This window comes from Thunnus maccoyii, chromosome 3, assembly GCF_910596095.1.
Source record: "Thunnus maccoyii chromosome 3, fThuMac1.1, whole genome shotgun sequence".
In the NCBI taxonomy this organism is placed as follows: Eukaryota; Metazoa; Chordata; class Actinopteri; order Scombriformes; family Scombridae; genus Thunnus; species Thunnus maccoyii.
In genome coordinates this window covers 36341695-36362442 of record NC_056535.1, presented here as the reverse complement: position 1 = coordinate 36362442, position 20748 = coordinate 36341695, and the positions used below count along the sequence as shown (strand labels likewise).

At 40.7% G+C, this 20748-nt stretch overlaps 2 protein-coding genes across 2 annotated transcripts; both read left to right on the top strand.

Moving 5' to 3' along the window:
• The first annotated feature begins 7618 nt into the window (after positions 1 to 7618).
• Positions 7619 to 10639, top strand: LOC121889628 (nuclear factor 7, brain-like). The gene is made up of 2 exons (XM_042401744.1): positions 7619 to 8314; positions 8424 to 10639. The coding sequence occupies exon 2, from the start codon at positions 8441 to 8443 to the stop codon at positions 9833 to 9835; it is 1395 nt and encodes a 464-aa protein (XP_042257678.1). The 5' UTR covers positions 7619 to 8314; positions 8424 to 8440; the 3' UTR covers positions 9836 to 10639.
• Positions 10640 to 13985: 3346 nt separating this feature from the next.
• LOC121889643 (nuclear factor 7, ovary-like) lies at positions 13986 to 17743 on the top strand. The gene is made up of 2 exons (XM_042401779.1): positions 13986 to 14600; positions 15187 to 17743. The coding sequence occupies exon 2, from the start codon at positions 15204 to 15206 to the stop codon at positions 16587 to 16589; it is 1386 nt and encodes a 461-aa protein (XP_042257713.1). The 5' UTR covers positions 13986 to 14600; positions 15187 to 15203; the 3' UTR covers positions 16590 to 17743.
• The last annotated feature ends 3005 nt before the right edge of the window (positions 17744 to 20748 follow it).

Below are 20748 nucleotides of genomic sequence, written 5' to 3'. Positions count from 1 at the left end.
TTGTCCTGAACACAGCGGCTGAGCCCCAATGCTGTCCTTAAGTGACCGCAGTCCCGAGGGTTTGTTATGAAAGACTGTCTGGTTTGAGTTGTGACTGTGTCGTTCTTTCTTGTTCGCTCTCAGAGAGATTTTGTTCAATCACACACACCTGAGGAAGCAGTAGAGAGCTGCACATTCACAACACCATGTTCACACATACAGACTCAACGCTGTAGCTCACTCTTACTACAACTCTCACCTTGCTGAGAGCTTGCAGGCGTGTTTAGTGTTGTATCCCAGTAGCTTGTTTATGTCGGTGTTTGTGGCGCCGAGTCATGCCGGGAATACTCGAGTCGAGCTGGCATGCTGCGTATTTTTACACATGGCAAGGCAAGGTAAAAGAAGTTTACCAGTTGGAGGTGAGCTGTTTGCAGAAAATGCAATAAGAATCTGCAAGTCTTCATCTATCATCTTTGTTTCTGTTTCTGCTTGTACTCTTACTCCCTGCAGTATTTATGACTGATTCAATGTACAAATAGCTTCAAATATCTCCAGATCTTGTTGTGTAGACCTGTTTTTATTGTAGAATAGCACCTCTAATGAAGCTAATTCGGTGACAAATACATTTCATTTACTATAAAGTCTTCACAATAAAAGTCTCCTATTATTTTAACAGCTTTTAATATGAAGCAGTAAAAGCAGGAAATGTTGGTTTTCATCGGCAGTAATTTAACACAACTCTGATACGTCTGAAAGCGATCAGGAAACAGTAAAATAAAGCAGATATCTGAACAGGAACACAAGAGAGAAACTAAACTTCAAACCACAGAGATTCAGTTAGAAGTTACAAAAGTACTGAGAGCTAAACACAGAGAAGCTTTAAAAAACAGCATTCTCTCTGCCTCCAGCACAGACACAAGTTAAGTCTTGCAACACACCGCTGTTGGAGAGGTAGGAGGTGGGTCATCACAGTTTGGCCATGGTCGGCCCTGCCACAGAGCAGGACCACAACAACTGGCTTGCCATGGTTATCCCCTGCTGTGAGGCTGTAGTTGAGATGTGTTTCATCACAGGTTGGTGCGGATAAAGCGGCCTGGGCAAATGGAAAAACCCTAATAGACTGGGTGTTTTCAGATCTGTGTAGTTCAGTCTGGTTGAATGGGACTGATTGGTTTTCCCTCTTGGTACGATTTGCTGGTACCGATCTGAACACAGCAATCGTTCTTGGACCAAAACAACCACACAGAGACCCTTTAGAAGCAGTGGTCCTGGGTGGGAATGTGGTTCCACCTCCATCTGACCGACTATAAGGCTGAAAGTTTGAGCTAAGTGGCTCCTGTAGCCAGGAGTGCTTTGCTTAACAACCAAGTATGTTCTCTCTGAAGGAGCTTCTTCAGGACCTTCTCACTGTGTTTACGTTCTCACTCTCACCCTAGACACATCTGACCAATGAGAGCAGAGAATGCTCCCATGTGGCTTTTAGAGAGGCATTTTGGTTCACTTTAATTTTTTCTATGTAAAAAGAAACGGAACCATGTTTACCAACTCATCCTCTGATTCAGACCAGAACAAATGAGCTATAGGTTCAGGTTCTCGCCTTCAGGTTCATGTTATAAAAAACACCAGTGTCACCAGTTTCAGGAATCACAGCAGGTGTGGTGTATTTTCATTAAATGTCATTGGTGTGCTTAAAGACAATATTAAGCTATGCAGATCGATTTTATAAGTTTATAAGCAATAAGGGCTAGTGGGATATAATTTGTATTGGTGTAGTTATAATCTCATGAACCATATTTAATCACAATGTACGTATAGAGGCACAGTAGAAGGATCATAATCATACACTGGAGAAATTTGAGTGTGTTTGTATTACATGTCACTTTGCTTGGGTCTGCATTAAAGTCTTCACCTTCTAAAAAAAATACTCTCTGGAGGAGATCAAGAAATAAGGGTGTAAAATGACTAGAATAACTTATAAAAAAATAAGAGGCCAGAAGACAACTTGGCAATAATGGTGTTAAATGATTCCCAATACTTATATAAAAATTGGATATAATCAGGTAGAATTGAATATCCCAGTACATATCCTCAAACACCTCAAAACCTGTTTTGAAGAGTTTTGACCAACAACGAGTGACGGAGATAAAAGTAACATAATAATTGGTCAAAAATTAGGGAGGGTGGATGATAAGGTGTGACCTAAACCGACCCAAGGGCATAAAAACAATGCCCCAAAGAAAAAACCTTTGGAGCGATTTGGTTCTTTGTAAAAGTGCTACTTGCTCCCCTTTTTTGCCGGCAATAAAAGAACACTTTGCTGCTTGACTCCCTTTTTATTTTCAAGAGAGAGTTTTTTGCTCTGGTACATTTTTCTGCAACAATTTGATACAACACAGGGACCACAAAAGTTTTGTCAGTTGGTTGCACATGATTTGATTACCTGTAAATTTGTTTATGAAAAAAGAAATTTAAGAGCTTGCACCACTTAAGTACATTAAATATAGATTAAAATAGGTCCTGCATTATTAGCCGATCTTTTGGCTCAGTCTCGTAAAAATAAAGTTCTACAACATTTTACATTTTACAACATTTGGTATCGCTTTCCTACAATATACCCCCTTCCTGTAAAGATCTGGTATTATGGACTTTTTTACTCATTTTTATAAATATTGAGTCTATTTTAAAAATATCTGACATTTTATTGACCAAAAGTTGTTTAGATTTCTTTAAATCCATCTTTCCTTACCGCCCAGGTTCCCCTTTGTCCTCCAGCAGCCTGTTTCCAAAACTATTTACATAAAATCTGCATTATTAATGAGCACCTACTCTGATTGGCTGGACGTGTAGCCTCCACCTTCACCCAGTTGGAATACTACTTAATATATAATGCAAATTCCCTCACGCTACATCTTTGCATGGAGCAATATTTGTCGCTGCAGATGTAAGACAGTATATAGCGTCTATGAACCAGAGTCTGATCCTGAATGAAGGGAAGAACCTGCTGTTGCATAGTTGAGACTTTGACAGGATGTTTCAGAACATGAAGTTTCCTCACAAAGTAAAAGTTACTTTTTCAAACATAGCTGAAGGTCACTAGCTTACCTTTAGAACACTTCCAGTGTCCTGCTTTACCCATCATTCTGCTGCAATGCAAACTCCAACCACAGAAATTACATACACACTCAGCGTAGTGCTGGGTGGCTGTGGCCTCATGCCAAAGCTTTCTGTATATTTGATTTGATGTTCTGGTGTGAGGTACTGTACTGTAATGGGTTTGGCCTCAACACCGCTAGCTTTTGAGCCATGAATTTCAATTTCAAATATCTGAAGAATGCTGAGGAGATAGAATTGAGTAATTTTACAGCACAGGAGGCCCCACTATCACCCAAATACATCCCTAAGATTAATTTTTTTGTTTTCCACAATTCCAGCCCTTTAATATTCCACAGTACCCCCTATAATATTTCAGGATACCCCTTTCCTTTAATATTATCATCATACCCCTTACTTATAATATTCCCTGGTACCCCTTATAGTGTTCTATGGTACTCCTTTCCTTCAATATTCCCCCTTACCCTTTCCTTTAATATACCATGGTACCCCTTACTTATAAAATTCCCTGGTACCCCTTTCCTACAATATTCCTGGTACCCCTTTCCTACAGTATTCCCTGGTACCCCTTTCCAACAATATACCCTGGTACCCCTTTCCTACAATATTCACTGGTACCCCTTTCCTACAGTATTCTCTGGTACCCCTTTCCTACAATATTGCCTGGTACCCCTTTCCTACAATATTCCCTGGTACCCCTTTCCGACAATATTCTCAGGTACCCCTTTCCTACCGTATTCCCTGGTACCCCTTTCCAACAATATTCTCTGGTACCCCTTTCCTACAATATTCTCTGGTACCCCTTTCCAACAATATTCCCTGGTACCCCTTTCCGACAATATTCCTGGTACCCCTTTCCTATAGTATTCCCTGGTACCCCTTTCCTACAATATTCCCTGGTACCCCTTTCCTACAATATTCCCTGGTACCCCTTTCCGACAATATTCCTGGTACCCCTTTCCTATAGTATTCCCTGGTACCCCTTTCCTACAATATTCCCTGGTACCCCTTTCCGACAATATTCCTGGTACCCCTTTCCTATAGTATTCCCTGGTACCCCTTTCCTACAATATTCCCTGGTACCCCTTTCCTACAATATTCCCTGGTACCATACAATCCATCATACCTCTGACATATAATGTTCCAGGGTACCCTTACTAATAGAGTTCCCTGGTACCCCATTCCTTTAATATTCCATCATATACCTTACTTATAATATTCCAGGGTACCCCTTTCTTACAATGTCCCATGACACCCCTTTCCTTCAATATTCCAGGGTACTCCTTACTTATAATAATCTCTGGTACCCCCTTCCTACAATATACCCTGATACCTCTTTCCTACAACATTCCATCATACCCCTTTCCTTTAATATTCCACAATATATTTCAGGGTACCTTTTTCTTGCCATAATGTTCTGGGTACCCCTTTCCTACAACATCCCATGGTACCATTTTCCTTTAATGTTCCGTGGTAACCCTTACTTATAATATTACCTGGAACCCCTTACTTATAATAGTCCAGGTTACGCCTTACTTATAATATTCTACCATACTCTTTTCCTTTAAAGTTCCATGGTACCCCTTACTAAAAATATTCAGGGACACTCCTTCCCTTTAATATTATATGGTAGTCCTTACTTATAATATTCCCTCATACACCTTTGCCGCAATATTCCATCACACCCCTTCCCTTTAATATCTCAGTACCCCTTTCCTATAATAGTCCAGGGTACCTCTTCCGTATAATATTCCAGGGTACCCCTTTTCCTTCAATATTCCCTGGTACTCGTTTCCATTAATATTAACTGGTACCCCTCCCTACAATATTCCGTGGTACTCTTTACCACAGAGATGCACAAATATCCAATGGTCACCCATTCCTAGTATAGTCACTGGTACACCTTTCCTCCATTCAATTGTTCAAAAGAAGGGAAGAAGAAAAAAACCTGCACATTGCTACCTTGGTCACAGACCCTCTTTAATCTTACATGGACACAACCATGTTTCAACCACACATGGTCTTCCTGAGGAGAACCCCTTTCCCACAGTACTCCATGATACCCCATTCCCTACTATATTCCATGGTACCCCTTTCATACATTTCATGGTACCCATTCTGTAGTACCGCTTACCTGCCATGTTGCATTGCCCCCTTTCCTAATATATTTCATGGTACACATCCTATTGTATCTCTTACCCACAGTTTTCCATGGTACCCCCCTTGCAAAATATTTCACCCTGTCCTTCAACAACATTATCCACAATATTCCATGTTGCCCTTTACACAAAGTATACCATGAGTCCCCTTTCCTGGAATATTCCAGGGATTTTACTAAGTTACATTTTGACTCTCATAATTCAACATAAATCTCTAAGTTTGAATAAAGCTGCCGCAACAGCAGTCCCCATTTCCTCCTGAGTAAAGAGTAAATGCTTTGGAATGAAACACACCCTGTGTTACATGTGAAGCGACAGCATTTATTAGAAAAGGTCTGACAAAGCTCCACCTCACCTGACTCACCTAAAACAAACCAGGAAATAGTTTATTCTTCCTCTATAAAGAGACACACAGCCTGAAAAACGATCAGAATCACATTCACCTTCAGACTGACTGACTTCTGTGAGTAAAATTATCTTTTTTTATTGAAGGTCTTTTTTGGTTATTATTTAAATTGAAAACAAACTGAACTTCATTTTATTTAAATTGGAAAAACTGAAGTGAATTATATTTGAAAGGGGAAACCTGTACTGGAGTTTTTAGTCGGAGTATTTTGTTTTGTTGTGGAGTGTTCTTCAGAGAATGTGGGATTTTGGGGATTATAAAAATTTGCTCAAATATATGAATATTCTTGCCTTAATATTTTGTGTTTGTTGTCCATGTTTGGGTTTGTACAGCTTATTTTTATTCAGTCTGCATCATTTGTGAAGACTGACTAAACTATTGACTGAGTACAAAAAACTGACTACTGACAACATGGCAGGAGAGAGATCTGGCTTCCTGAAAACACAACAAGTCAAACCGTCACAAGCTGAGGCAGCAAAAGCAGCGATGATCCGATGGTGCAAGACTTGCTGGGTGTATCAGTAAACACTCTCGGTGCCACCAGAGAGCACCAGAACAAGTTCATCAGCATGCCGTCATTTCTTACATGTGTTGGTACTGTCCTTTTTGGTTTTGGGGAAATTTGCCAAATCTTGATCTTATTATATAATATAAATCTTATTTATATAGCGCCATATCACAACAAAAGTCAACTCAAGGCACTTTTCACATAGAGCAGGTCAAGACCGTACTCTTTAATTTACAGAGACGCAACAATTCCCCCATGAGCAGCACTTGGCGACAGCGGTAAGGAAAAACTCCCCTTTAACGGATAGAAACCTCAAGCAGAACCTGGCTCTTGGTGGGCAGCCATCTGCTTTGACCGGTTGGGTTGAGAGAGAGAAAGAAAGAGGGAAAGTGGGGGGGGACAGAATAACAACAATCATAACAATAATGACAATGACATAGCAGCCAGAGAAGGATGCCAACAGGACTGTGAAGGACCGCAAAGAAATGTGATTTATCAGAAGAGACTTGACTAATCTCCACCCCTCACCTCGCTCACCTGAGAGGGAAAGCTGGGAGGAGGGAAAGCTTATGCTTCCTCTCTAAAGGGACACCCGGGCCCAATCCCAGTGTCCCCCCTACGTCATGAAACCCTAAACCCTCATGGATTTAACTGATGTCACCTGGTAAGCGCTTGAGTGTGACAAGCTGCAAGGGCTCGAAATGGTATTTTGCAACATATAACGTTGTCTTGACAACACCAAAACATGTTACATGCGATTGTGGAGTTAGGACTTTTTATTTTATGTGTTTTACTTTCTTCATGGCCAAAGCACTTAAGATTCAAATTCAATACTTTATTGCCAAATCAACAGGATTGATTAGAATTTGTCTTAGTGAGCTCACTTAAACAAAAACAGAAAAAGACAAAAATAGTAAAACCACTCATCATAAAGCACATAATACATTAAACAAAGTATAAAACAGAAAGGTAATATCCAACCAAAAAATGGTTGAGTAAACCAAGTGTGTAATATGACTTATGCTTGCATTCCTCTGATTTCATGTGTTTTTTATGTATCATCATAAATCCTTGTTAATGTAGTGTTTCTTTGTAATTTTAGGCATATCAGAGCACCCACTATGCCAGCCTGAACACCCATGTACCAGTTTGTTTACTGTTTTTTTTAACACTTCCGGGCTTCCTCTGGTGAGCCCATGTTTAACACTGATTTAACATTACAATGCTATGAACTGTGGTAATTCATTTAGGCAAAGTCTGCAGAGGTGCAGACTTACAGAAAGTGTGTATAAAGGGCTCAAAAAGTCTGTGAGGGAGCCCTCATGCACTTGAAGATTTGACAGTGGGACAACCCTAAGCTCTCGCAGACTTAGTAGACTCACACCTCAAAGTCTGCGAGTCCGTGAGTGTGGATGTTGGGATTGGGTCAGACCATGCAGACAGATGCAGACAGCTGACAGAGCTTCATCACATCATCATCATCTTCTCTTTGTGCTCTTCCCATGAAAGTTATGTTGACATGATGATGTGATCTCAAAGCAGCGCGACGGATCGTATTCATCATATTTATCATCTGTTCCTTTAATAAGCTCCACCTCTTACAGGATATCATGTGACACAAAGTGGGAAACAGGTTCTTACTGTTCAGCTTCACTGGAAGGAGGCAGACAGACGGTAAGATTTACCTTCATTACAAAGCTGTGATTTAAACTGAGAGAGGACAGTTACAGCAGGAAGCACTGAAGACCTGAAGTAGTGAAATAGTTCAACTTCAACCTGCTGCTGACTGAAAAAACACGAGTCAAAGTGACTGAGAAACTTTCTACAGCAGGAAACACAACTGACTTCCTCTTTTAATGTCTCGTCCGCTGTGTTTTACTTTGGAATGAAACACACTCTGTTTTACATGTGAAGCAACAGCATTTATTAGAAGAGGTCTGACAAAGCTCCGCCCCTCAGCTGACTCACCTGAGACAAAGCAGGAAACAGTTTATTCTTCGTCTCTAAAGAGACACACAGACTGAAAAACAGACGATCAGATTCACCCTCAGACCAAACTACCAGCTTCCTCTGAGTGAGAACAGCTACAGGAGAGAGAAGTGAAAACTAGAACTCTGCTGCGTCAACCTGCTGACTCTCCACACACTGAATGTGAGTTTGACTAAAAACTGGAGTCAAAGTGAAAGTAAATGTCAGTGAGGTTAGTAGAGGAGGGAGGGGAGCCATGACTGACTGTACTTTCTGTCTGCTGTATTTTCAGCTTCACTCGGAGACAAAATGTCTTTCAGATCAGAGGAGGATCTCTGCTGTCCGGTCTGTCAGGACGTCTTTAGAGATCCTGTTGTTCTGTCATGTAGCCACAGCTTCTGTAAAGACTGTCTGAAGAACTGGTGGAGACAGAAACAAACACGTGAGTGTCCAGTTTGTAAGAGAGGATCTTCAAGGGATGAACCACCTGTTAGTCTGGTGTTAAAGAACCTGTGTGAGTCCTTCTTACAGGACAGAGATCAGAGAGCTTCAGAGGCTCTCTGCAGTCTGCACTCTGAGAAACTCAAACTCTTCTGTCTGGACCATCAGCAGCCAGTGTGTCACATCTGCAGAGATTCAGAAAAACACACCAACCACATAATCAGACCTGTCGATGAAGCTGCACGACAACACAAGAAGGAACTTGAGGAAACTCTGGAGCCTTTAAAGAAGAAGTTAAAGGTTTGTGAAGAAGTTAAAGTGAAGTTTGTTCAAACAGCAGAACACATTAAGGTCCAGGCCCGACACACAGAGAGGCAGATTAAGGAGCAGTTTAAGAAGCTTCACCAGTTTCTAGAAGAGGAAGAGGAGGCCAGGATGGCTGCTCTGAGGGAGGAAGAGGAGCAGAAGAGTCAGATGATGAAGGAGAAGATGGAGGCTCTGAGCAGAGAGATAGCAGCTCTTTCACACACAGTCAGAGCCACAGAGGAGGAGCTGAGAGCTGAAGACGTCTCATTCCTGCACAACTACAAGGCTGCAGTGGAAAGAGTCCAGCGCTGCCCCCTGCTGGATGATCCACAGCTGCTCTCAGGAGCTCTGATAGACCAGGCCAAACACCTGGGCAACCTGACCTTCAACATCTGGAACAACATGAAGGAGATGGTCTCCTACACTCCTGTCATTCTGGATCCAAACACTGCTTATCTAAAAGTCATCCTGTCTGAAGATCTGACCAGTGTGAGAGAAGGAGAGAGACAGCAGCTTCCTGATAATCCAGAGAGGTTTAATTCCTTCTGCTCTGTTCTGGGCTCTGAGGGCTTTAACTCAGGGACTCACAGCTGGGACGTTGAGGTTGGAGACAATAGAGGCTGGTCACTGGGTGTGTTATCAGAGCCTGTCCAGAGGAAGGGAATCATACAGTCTGGATTATGGGGAATATGGTTCTATAAAGGTGAATACTCAGCATGGTCACCATCAGCTCAGCCCACTGATCTCCCAGTGAAGAAGAAGTTCCAGAGGATCAGAGTGAATCTGGACTGGAACAGAGGAAATCTGTCGTTCTCTGATCCTGATACTAACAAACACATACACACCTTCACACACACTTTCACTGACACACTGTTTCCATACATTTACACTTGGTATAAACTCCCACTGAAGATTTCCCCACTGAAGGTCTCTGTGACAGTGGAACAGAGCAGTTAGAGACGGCGATGATGATGATGGTTCTTATAATTACTGTCATTTATTTCTTAATGGGAAAAGTGGCTGAATTTAACCTCTGAAGCTTCTGTCCTGCTGCTGTCTCATTACTCCAAAATATGTTCATGTTGTTTTAGTCAAATATAAAATGATTTGACTTATTTTCTAATCTTTATAGTTTATATCTTCAGCCTTATTTTTTGTTTTTTATTGATACTGTATCATTTTCAATAGTTGTTAATGTTTTCTGATGTTGATGTGGATCCATGAAGACCAGCAGCCAAGAATCAATGACTGTATGTTGAAATTATAGTTTTCAAACATTAAAGGAAAAACTCACCGCTGTCAATATGAGGATTTCTTTAAACTAGATCACCTGTGTAGTAGAAATGTGCAATTATTTTTGAATTAGGTGCCCTTTGACTATAGAAAACTAAGAACAAATGTGTAGATTATTTATACTGTTCTTAGGGGGGAATCCTACAACAACCAGAATGCATTGCAGACATCACGTCCAATCAGACTGACTCACGATGTGTTTACGTCCAGCAGAGCACCAAAGACAAAGAAAGCAGAGACAAAGTTAGTGAGCAGCAGCATAACATCTCTTTCCTGAGGCTTATTTTCATTTACAAAACGTTTTTCTCTGTCGAGTCTGTTTTCAAAGGATCATAAAACAAACAGCACGCTGGAGTCACCTACGTTATGTGGATCAACTTACTGAGTGCTTCGAGTAGTTTGTTTGTGTTAGTGTTATCACAGAGAAAATCAGCTGATGTTTGTGTGTCAGGCCACACTCTCGTCTGATTACACTGTGCTGTGCTGTGTAATCAGCGCACTGATTCACTGAACTTATTAAAATAAACGTATCTATAATGATGGATCAAGTTTCTCTGTGAGCTCTCTGGTTTCACTGCGGACATACAGAGCTACTGTGGCCGTGTACATACAATCAACAGATCAATCAATAAAAACAAAGCAGTTTTCTACCTGTAAACTCCTGATACAGCCAACTGTAAAAAAAACTATTAATGCCCAGTATTTTGTGTTTAGTTTCTATACGGAAAATGGAAATGTGCGTCATGTAACAGGTGGATGTGACTCCCCTCTTTGAGACTTGCTGATAGACGTAACAGCGGAGCAGAGGAGAGACACTGAGATAGTGATGTAACCGACCTGCACTCTGGTATTTGACATGTTTTCTTTTTTCTTCCAGAAAACAAATCATTTTTAAAATATTTGTATGACACAAATATTCATTAAAAAAAACACTATTTGTGCTTTGCCGAATAACGTTTGTATTCAGGCACACTCCTAATGTCTAGTATTTTGGTTTAGTTTCTGTCTGAATCTACTTGTTAACATTAATTAGCTCAGTGCATGGTTAGCTATGGAGGCGTCCCAACTGAGGAAACAGGTTTGGTTTCAGAAGTCAGAGTTTCTTCACCTACAAAGTGCTGAAGATGTGCAGGACTTTTTTCAGCCATGAGTCGTGTCTGCAGTCGTCCTCACACACCAGTGGAGGCTGGTCCATAGAGGCAGAGGAGGTTGTTCCTCCTCTATTTTTTGAGAGGCAAGAGGGAGATCAAAATATAAAAAAGAATATTTGGTTGAAATAAACCATTACCAAATCTCAGTATTATTTATAAAATATTTTTTCTCTCTTTGGAAAAAATCTATTTTGGTTAAAATGTTTCAACAGTGACACCTGCAGGGCAGGAGGAGAAAGGGCAGTGTTTGTGAAGTGGTGGTGGGGGAGCAGTGGAGGGGGAGTGGGGGAAAGAGGAGGACAAGCTCCTGCTGTCCTCCTCAGGGCGGGATCTCCTTCCTCAATTTAATGTACTTCATTTTTTTTCATGCTAATCTGTGATTGGCCAAGACACGTTAATTGGCGCTCCTCCTTAACCAATCAACAACCAGAATGCAATACTGACATCATGTTGGTCCAATTATAGTTTCCAGATTTCATCTTCTATTCTCTACCACTGTGAAGGACGTGAGTTAGGGATGTGCAGAGAGCCCAGTATTTGTATTTGTATCTGTATTTGTTTAGGTAGCAAAATTATTTGTATTTGTATTTGAATAAAAGTGGAAAGAGGCTTAAAAGTCCTGATTTTGTTTTTTGATTACACTTATTATTTTAGAAAATTAGAGATGAAAATGAAAGTGATGTCCAAATTAAGAAATGTGCGTCATGTAGCAGGTGGATGTGACTCCCCTCATTGAGACCTGCTGATAGACATAACAGCGGAGCAGAGGAGAGACACTGAGATAGTGATGTAACCGACCTGCTCGCTGGTATTTAATGTGTTTTGTTTTATTTATTTTTCCCAAAAACAAATAATTTAAAAAATATTTGTATGAAACAAATATTTGTAAAAAAAAACCCACTATTTGTGCTTTGCCGAATAACGTACTTGTATTCGGGCACACCCCTAACGTGAGTGTGACAAACTGTCACTTCTTTTATGGAGCAGTATATAGCTGCTTCCGTTAGCCAACATTTAGCTTGTTGTAGCAGCCCTGAAGGACTCTTTATATATCCATTGAAGGACTGTTAAGGACTGTTGTTAAGCTAACGGGAGGATGGATCTGGACTGTGCAGCGCAGCAGCTGCAGGATGTCGCCGCGGAGGCTGAGGAGAGAAACAGCCGGAGAAACAACCAGGAGAGTTGGCTTGTTTGTCATTGTTGTTAATCATATCAGACTGGTTAACCAGCAGCCACAAAGTTCTGTTAACTAACAAACAAGATGACCAACAGCTACAAATGGATGTTATGACATGAATACTTCATCTTCATGATAGAAAGAAGAAGACATCAGATAACGTGAGTCAGATACAGCTTCTCTCTCTGTCTCTTTGGTTGCTAATTTCATCTCTGATAGTTACATGTATCTGTGTGGCTGTTATGTGAATTTATCTACTTAACAAGAATGCAGCAGAGATATACATATAATGTGCTGTGGGTAGTTTGCTTGTTGAAGTTACAGTGAGCTGTCTGGACTCACTCATTCATGTGGAATTGATCCAGTTTTCAATTGAGTGGTTGTTCAGTCACCTGTTGATGTTGTGTGATTAGTGAATGAGTGCAGGTGGTCTGGCTGCTTGTTGTGACAATTTCTTCAGTTTGTTTTAAGCTGAGTCATATATTGAATAATTAGCTTAAAGTAACTTGAATAATAAGTGTTAACATGTCAACTTTGTAGACATTATATACAAACTTTGTATGAAGTTTGGTGTTATTATCATTTATTTTACAGTAATTATAGGTCTTATATTTATAATTCAGTAGTGGAGATGACCTATGAAGGGAAGCAAAAATGGAGTGAGGGTGACAGTTTAGTGATAAAGTGCTGTAGAAAAATACCATCAAAACTGTTGGTTTTCCTCCTGTCCTCCCCAGTTTTTTGAGTCACCAGCCGCCACTGACACACACACACACACACACACACACACACACACACTATTTCCCATCTATGACCTTCATCCAGCAGTGAATAACATTCCCAGGAAGCTAAAGCCCCAGCAGTCTGCCTCTGTTTCAGACTTCACATGTGCCAACTAGATTAAATCTCAGTAGTTTATTTTTTTTTAACCCGCCATGCCAAACTTAAAATTCTGGGAGAACCCCAAAGTCCTGGTTTGTTCGTTGGCATTAAAAGATATATAAAATTAGAAGATTGTTAGCAAACATCAGGATCATGTGACACAGTGTGGGATGATCAGGTACTATATAGCACCTGTGTGTCACGTGGCCTTGTAGAGTTAATTACACCTCAGATATACCATTGTTGGTATCACAAGACTTAAAGGATATTTCTGGCAATTTTCTATATTTTTCTTCATGTTTGGATCCAAACCAACAATGAACTGATCTACTAACAAGTATTGTGTGTGTATCAAAGCCTGATATATCTTATTAAAAACACGTTAGTGAGTCACACCACTGCACTGGGTCACATGTTCCTTCATCATGAAGAGTTTGGTCACGTTAGTTTGTTTAGAAACGGCTCCAAAGACTAATAACAGCATCATGTTTTCAGTCTCAGGAGAGTAGTTTCATGCTCGGGCCCTAAAAATCATTGTATAAGAAATAAAACACTTATATGAGCCAGAATTTGTTACTTCTGACAGATCTGTGATGGACTGAATAAGAATATAAAACCATAACAATGTAAAGTTTGAGAAAATCAGCTGCAAAGTTTTTTCTCAGTTTACTTTTTGAAATGATCTGAAACCCATTAGATCATTTTCAGAGTCATTTAATTTAAATATCCAAAACATATCAGTGCTTTTTATTGATCTTATTTATTGTTGTTGGTTCTCTTGTTTATTTGTATTTCACTTTGATTCACTGTTTTTATCTTTGAGCAGCTTTTGTTTAATATATAGCTGATGTCATGTTACTGTGAGGTTTTATTAGTGGTGCTACAGTTGTGTTGGTACCAGTGTTGTCATGTTTTTCATGTCTCTTTAAAAACCAGTAGAATAACAGTGGAGATGAGTTTGGTTTCTTGTGTATTTTTTCCATTTGAGATGCAGACAGCTGACAGAGCTTCATCACATCATCATCATCTTCTCTTTGTGCTCTTCCCATGAAAGTTATGTTGACATGATGATGTGATCTCAAAGCAGCGCGACGGATCGTATTCATCATATTTATCATCTGTTCCTTTAATAAGCTCCACCTCTTACAGGATATCATGTGACACAAAGCAGGAAACAGGTTCTTACTGTTCAGCTTCACTGGAAGGAGGCAGACAGACGGTAAGATTTACCTTCATTACAAAACTGTGATTTAAACTGAGAGAGGACAGTTACAGCAGGAAGCACTGAAGACCTGAAGTAGTGAAATAGTTCAACTTCAACCTGCTGCTGACTGAAAAAACACGAGTCAAAGTGACTGAGAAACTTTCTACAGCAGGAAACACAACTGACTTCCTCTTTTAATGTCTCGTCTGCTGTGTTTTACTTTTAAATGAAACACACTCTGTTTTACATGTGAAGCAACAGCATTTATTAGAAGAGATCTGACAAAGCTCCGCCCCTCAGCTGACTCATCTGAGACAAAGCAGGAAACAGTTTATTCTTCGTCTCTAAAGAGACACACAGACTGAAAAACAGACGATCAGATTCAGATTCAGACCAAACTGACAACTTCCTCTGAGTGAGAACAGCTACAGGAGAGAAAAGTGAAAACTAGAACTCTGCTGCTTCAACCTGCTGACTCTCCACACACTGAATGTGAGTTTGACTAAAAACTGGAGTCAAAGTGAAAGTAAATGTCAGTGAGGTTAGTAGAGGAGGGAGGGGAGCCATGACTGACTGTACTTTCTGTCTGCTGTGTTTTCAGCTTCACTCGGAGACAAAATGGCCTCCAGATCAGAGGAGGATTTCTGCTGTCCGGTCTGTCATGACATCTTTAGACTTCCTGTTGTTCTGTCATGTAGCCACAGCTTCTGTAAAGACTGTCTGAAGAGCTGGTGGAGAGAGAAACAAACAGATGAATGTCCAGTTTGTAAGAGAAGATCTTCTAAATCAGAACCACCTTGTAACCTGGTGTTAAAGAACCTGTGTGAGTCCTTCTTACAGGACAGAGATCAGAGAGCTTCAGAGGCTCTCTGCAGTCTGCACTCTGAGAAACTCAAACTCTTCTGTCTGGACCATCAGCAGCCAGTGTGTCTCGTCTGCAGAGATTCAGAAAAACACACCGACCACAGATTCAAACCCGTCGATGAAGCTGCACGACAACACAAGAAGGAACTTGAGGAAACTCTGGAGCCTTTAAAGAAGAAGTTAAAGGTTTGTGAAGAAGTTAAAGTGAAGTTTGTTCAAACAGCAGAACACATTGAGGTCCAGGCCAGACACACAGAGAGGCAGATTAAGGAGCAGTTTAAGAAGCTTCACCAGTTTCTAGAAGAGGAAGAGGAGGCCAGGATGGCTGCTCTGAGGGAGGAAGAGGAGCAGAAGAGTCAGATGATGAAGGAGAAGATGGAGGCTCTGAGCAGAGAGATAGCAGCTCTTTCACACACAGTCAGAGCCACAGAGGAGGAGCTGAGAGCTGAAGACGTCTCATTCCTGCACAACTACAAGGCTGCAGTGGAAAGAGTCCAGCGCTGCCCCCTGCTGGATGATCCACAGCTGCTCTCAGGAGCTCTGATAGACCAGGCCAAACACCTGGGCAACCTGACCTTCAACATCTGGAACAACATGAAGGAGATGGTCTCCTACACTCCTGTCATTCTGGATCCAAATACTGTTTGTCCAGAACTCATCCTGTCTGAAGATCTGACCAGTGTGATACTAGGAGAGAAACAGCAGCTTCCTGATAATCCAGAGAGGTTTGACTTCCTCTCTGTTCTGGGCTCTGAGGGCTTTAACTCAGGGACTCACAGCTGGGATGTCGAGGTTGGAGACAGTACAGACTGGTCACTGGGTGTGTTATCAGAGTCTGTCCAGAGGAAGGGATTCATACAGTCTGGATTATGGAGAATATGGTTCAATGTAGGTAAATACTCAGCATGGTCACCATCAGCTCAGCCCATTGTTCTTCCAGTGAAGAAGAAGTTCCAGAGGATCAGAGTGAATCTGGACTGGAACAGAGGAAATCTGTCGTTCTCTGATCCTGATACTAACACACACATACACACCTTCACACACACTTTCACTGACACACTGTTTCCATACATTTACACTGTGGATGAACTGAAGATTTCCCCACTGAAGGTCTCTGTGACAGTGGAACAGAGCAGTTAGAGACGATGATGATGATGATGATGATGGTTCTTATAATTACTGTCATTTATTTCTTAAAGGGAAAAGTGGCTGAATTTAACCTCTGAAGCTTCTGTCCTGCTGCTGTCTCATTATTCCAAAATATGTTCATGTTGTTTTAGTTGTTTTAGTCAAATATAAAATGCTTTCACTTATTTTCTGATCTTTATATTTGGTCTCTGCAGCCTTTAGTTCTTTATTGATATTGTGTCATTGTAAATGGTTGTTAATGTTTTCTGATGTTGACTTTGTGTGGATCCATGAAGACCAGCAGCCAAGAATCAATTACTGTATGTTGAACTTAATTTTAAATTCCAATTCAAATTATTAAATTTACAAACATTAAATTGAATTCATTGTTTAATTAAATATACTGTGTGGAAAACTCTATATGAAATTATTCAAAAATATTTCTACTATTTTTCATTTGATGTGATGAAGTCAAAAATAATTCTGTCTGTAAAAGTGTTTTTATTTACTTTTCATCAGTTTGAATTCTGTCTTTTAATCAGAGGAGGGGTTTTATTTAAGGTGGACATGTGAGTTTTAAGGTGGACATGTGAGTTTTAAGGTGGACATGTGAGTTTTAAGGTGGACGTGTGAGTTTGGGTTCATGTTGCTGAAGTTTTCTCTGTTGTTTCTCTCTGAGTAAGAAAACCTGCTAAATGTAGAAAGTGTAAATGAATCCTGATGTTTGCTGGATGTTCATGTAACCTGTAACCTGCTGTGATTCTTTTCAACTGGAAAACTTTGTGTGTAAACCAATAAAAAGTGAAGCGGGAAATGTGTTCAGATTTATTATTATCATGTTTTAGTTCTGACCTTTTATCAAACGTAACACACGGACTCTACAGGACGCATCACCATTTTTTTGACTATTTGTCTCTTTTCTCTCAGAACAAGTAGCCTTCAAATCACACAAATCTCCTGCTGTCTATATGTTGTTAATTTATTGAAATAACCGTATCTATAATGATTGACCAGTTTTTCTGTGAGCTCTCTGGTTTCACTGCGGACATACAGAGCTACTGTGGCCGTGTACATACAATCAATGGATCAAAAAATAAAAACAATACAGTTTTATACCTTTATACTCCTCATGGAGCTGACTGTAAAAAAATATTTATGTCTTTATGTCTAGTAGGGATGTGCAGAGGGCCCAGTATTTGTATTTGTATTTGTATTTGTATTTGTATTCGAATAAAAGTGGAAACAGGCGTAAAAATCCTGATTTTGTTTTTATTACACTTTTAACTTTAGAAAATTAAAGTGTTACAACAAGTGTTCATGAATAAACTACCTTATGAAGGAGGTCCCCACACCGGGTCTCCAACTGGAGTCTCCCAGATCATAGACGACATCGCCTCATTGGTCAACAGGTTATGGAGAGTCTCTTGGGAGCACTTTGCTTGTGTCATTAGCTCAGTTTTATCTCTGGGGAACACCCCCAACTCCAGGACTGATGTCCAAATACGGAAATGTGCGTCATGTAGCAGGTGGATGTGACTCCCCTCGTTGAGACCTGCTGATAGACGTCACAGCGGAGCAGAGGAGAGACACTGAGATAGTGATGTAACCGACCTGCACTCTGGTATTTGATATGTTTTCTTTTTTCTCCCCAAAAACAAATCATTTTTAAAATATTTGTATGACACAAATATTCATAAAAAAAACACTATTTGTGCTTTGCCGAATAACGTTTGTATTCAGGCACACCCATAATGTCTAGTATTTTGGTTTAGTTTCTGTCTGAATCTACTTAAGGAACATTAACACTAATTAGCTCAGTGCATGGTTAGCTATGGCAGTGCCCCAACCAGTTTCTTCACCTGAAAATGCAGAAGATGTGCAGAACTTTTTTCAGCCATGAGTCGTGTCTGCAGTCGTCCTCACAAGGCAGCACACAGCTCTAATACAGCCGGTATGTTGCCTGAGAGACGAAACCCGGGGCAGCAAAACACTTCAATTCACTCACTGCTGCTGGAATAATGCACGGTGATATTATTACGGTAATATGAATCTGCTTCCTCATCTGTGGGTTTGTGGTTGTGCTACGAGGCCTTCAGCCGCGCTGTCAGACTCATCAGAAACTCTCCGTCAGTGTGAGGTCCTTCTGCTGTGTCACAACAAGCATCTGTGAGATTGAACTGTGAAATATTAATGGTAAGGAGCCCAAAAACTGGAACAAGAACATTTCTCTTGAGAGTGAAATATTCTTGGGCTAAGTCGTGGAAATGATTAAAACATGCAATGCTGAATCTCTTTATGCTTTTGTTCCCTCGTTCCTTTTTCTCACTGTGCATGTCTCTCCGCTGCTTCCATCCCTGCCTCTTTTATTATGTTCCTTTCTTTTCATTTCTTCACATTTATGCTGCAGTGAATTGTACTGTGTGCACATTCCAGTATGAACCAAGTACATCTGCATAAAAAAGGTAAAAGTCATTTTTTAGGAAGACGCACACATTAAAACTCAGAGAAATATTTATTCAGCAGAGCTATGAAGCATCTTCATTCAGTGTATCACACAAGTGATTAAAGTCAGGTTTTATCCGAATGTAATGCAAATTTTAACCAAATTTCCAGAAAATCATTAAATGAAAATGTGGTGAATGTTAGTTTCCATCCACTGCTGTTGTGTGAATATTAGCAGATGAACAGCAGGTGGCGCTAATTCTCCAGTCGCTGCCGATCTTTACTGTCCATGATGTTTCTACTCACTTGATCTCCTGGTTAGTTTACCGTCTAGCAGTAACACAGTGTAGAAATACTCTGTTACAAGTCCTGAACTCAAACACGTATTAGCATCAAAATATACTTAAAGTACTTAGTTAAAGTACCACATTGGTCCTATTTTATTTGCTTATAATAGTGCATTAATATTACTTTAATGTTGCAGCTGGTAAAGGTGGAGCGCATTTTAATGACCCCATAGACTGCTGGGTAGGTTGAAAATTTCCCCCCAGGATCAATAAAATTTTATCTTCTCTTTACCCAGTGGTGCAAGAAGTATCCAGATCTTTTACTTTAGAGGAAGAAGAAGAACTTTATTAATCCCCGTGGGGGAAATTGATCCTCTTCATTTGACCCATCCAATACGCATAAACCAGGAGCAGTGAGCAGGAGCGTCTGGGGTCAACTGACTGAACATGCAAACTCCACACGGACTGGCCGGGGTTCAGACCCAGGACCTGTAAAGGTAACAGTGCAGAGCTGCTCTGCAGTGGAAACACTGATGAAAGAAGCTGTTCGGATGAAGCTCAGTGAAGAGATGAAGGAGGAAGTGGAAGTGCAAAATCATGCAGCTTTGCTTTCCTGTTGCAACATCTTGTTGTAACTTACATGTTATGTAAGACTTTACTGCTATTTTTCAGTTTCATAGTTTTGAACAAAGAGATTCAAACCTGCGTCTGTCCCATCTGACCACGAACAACCAGAGACGCAGCAGCCATGAACTACTGCTGCTCTGCTGCTGCTGCTGCTGCTCTATGAAAATAATAATTCACGTGTTGGTTTCTCTGCTGTCAGCAGAAACATTAAATAACTGGGAGAGGAGTCACAAACCAGATATTCTCTGTTACATTCTGCTATTTATAAGCTGTATTCTCCAAACCTGCTGATTAACAACACTGTTAGTGAGAGAGCACTCGTGACAGCAACATTACAACATGTTTGTATGATACTCTACAGAGAGCGCACACTTTCAATACTTCCAAATTTCCTCGGCCTGAAAAATAAATATTTTTTGATGGATTTTTGGTCGTGGAGTTGTTAAGTTCTACGCTGGTGGAGTCCCCCCCCCCCCCTTCAACAGCTTTGTACACAGACATTTTTCTGTACAAATTGTGTCAGTGCAGCTTTCTAATGAGACCAGGAGAGATGCATCTTACATGAAGAGAGGAAGGCTTGATGAGGACGACGTGTGTCCGAGCGGGGGGGTGAGGTGGGGATGGGGGGGCAGGTCTCAGAGAGGGCTTTGCCTCATTAGAGATGATGAATGTGGAGAAGCTGTGAACACTGAGAGGCAGGAAGACCAACCACACACACCACTGAAACACCATCCACTCTTATTATACCCCCCCCCCCCCCCCGACACACACACACACACACACACACAGTCAGCCCTACATTAATGCACATACTT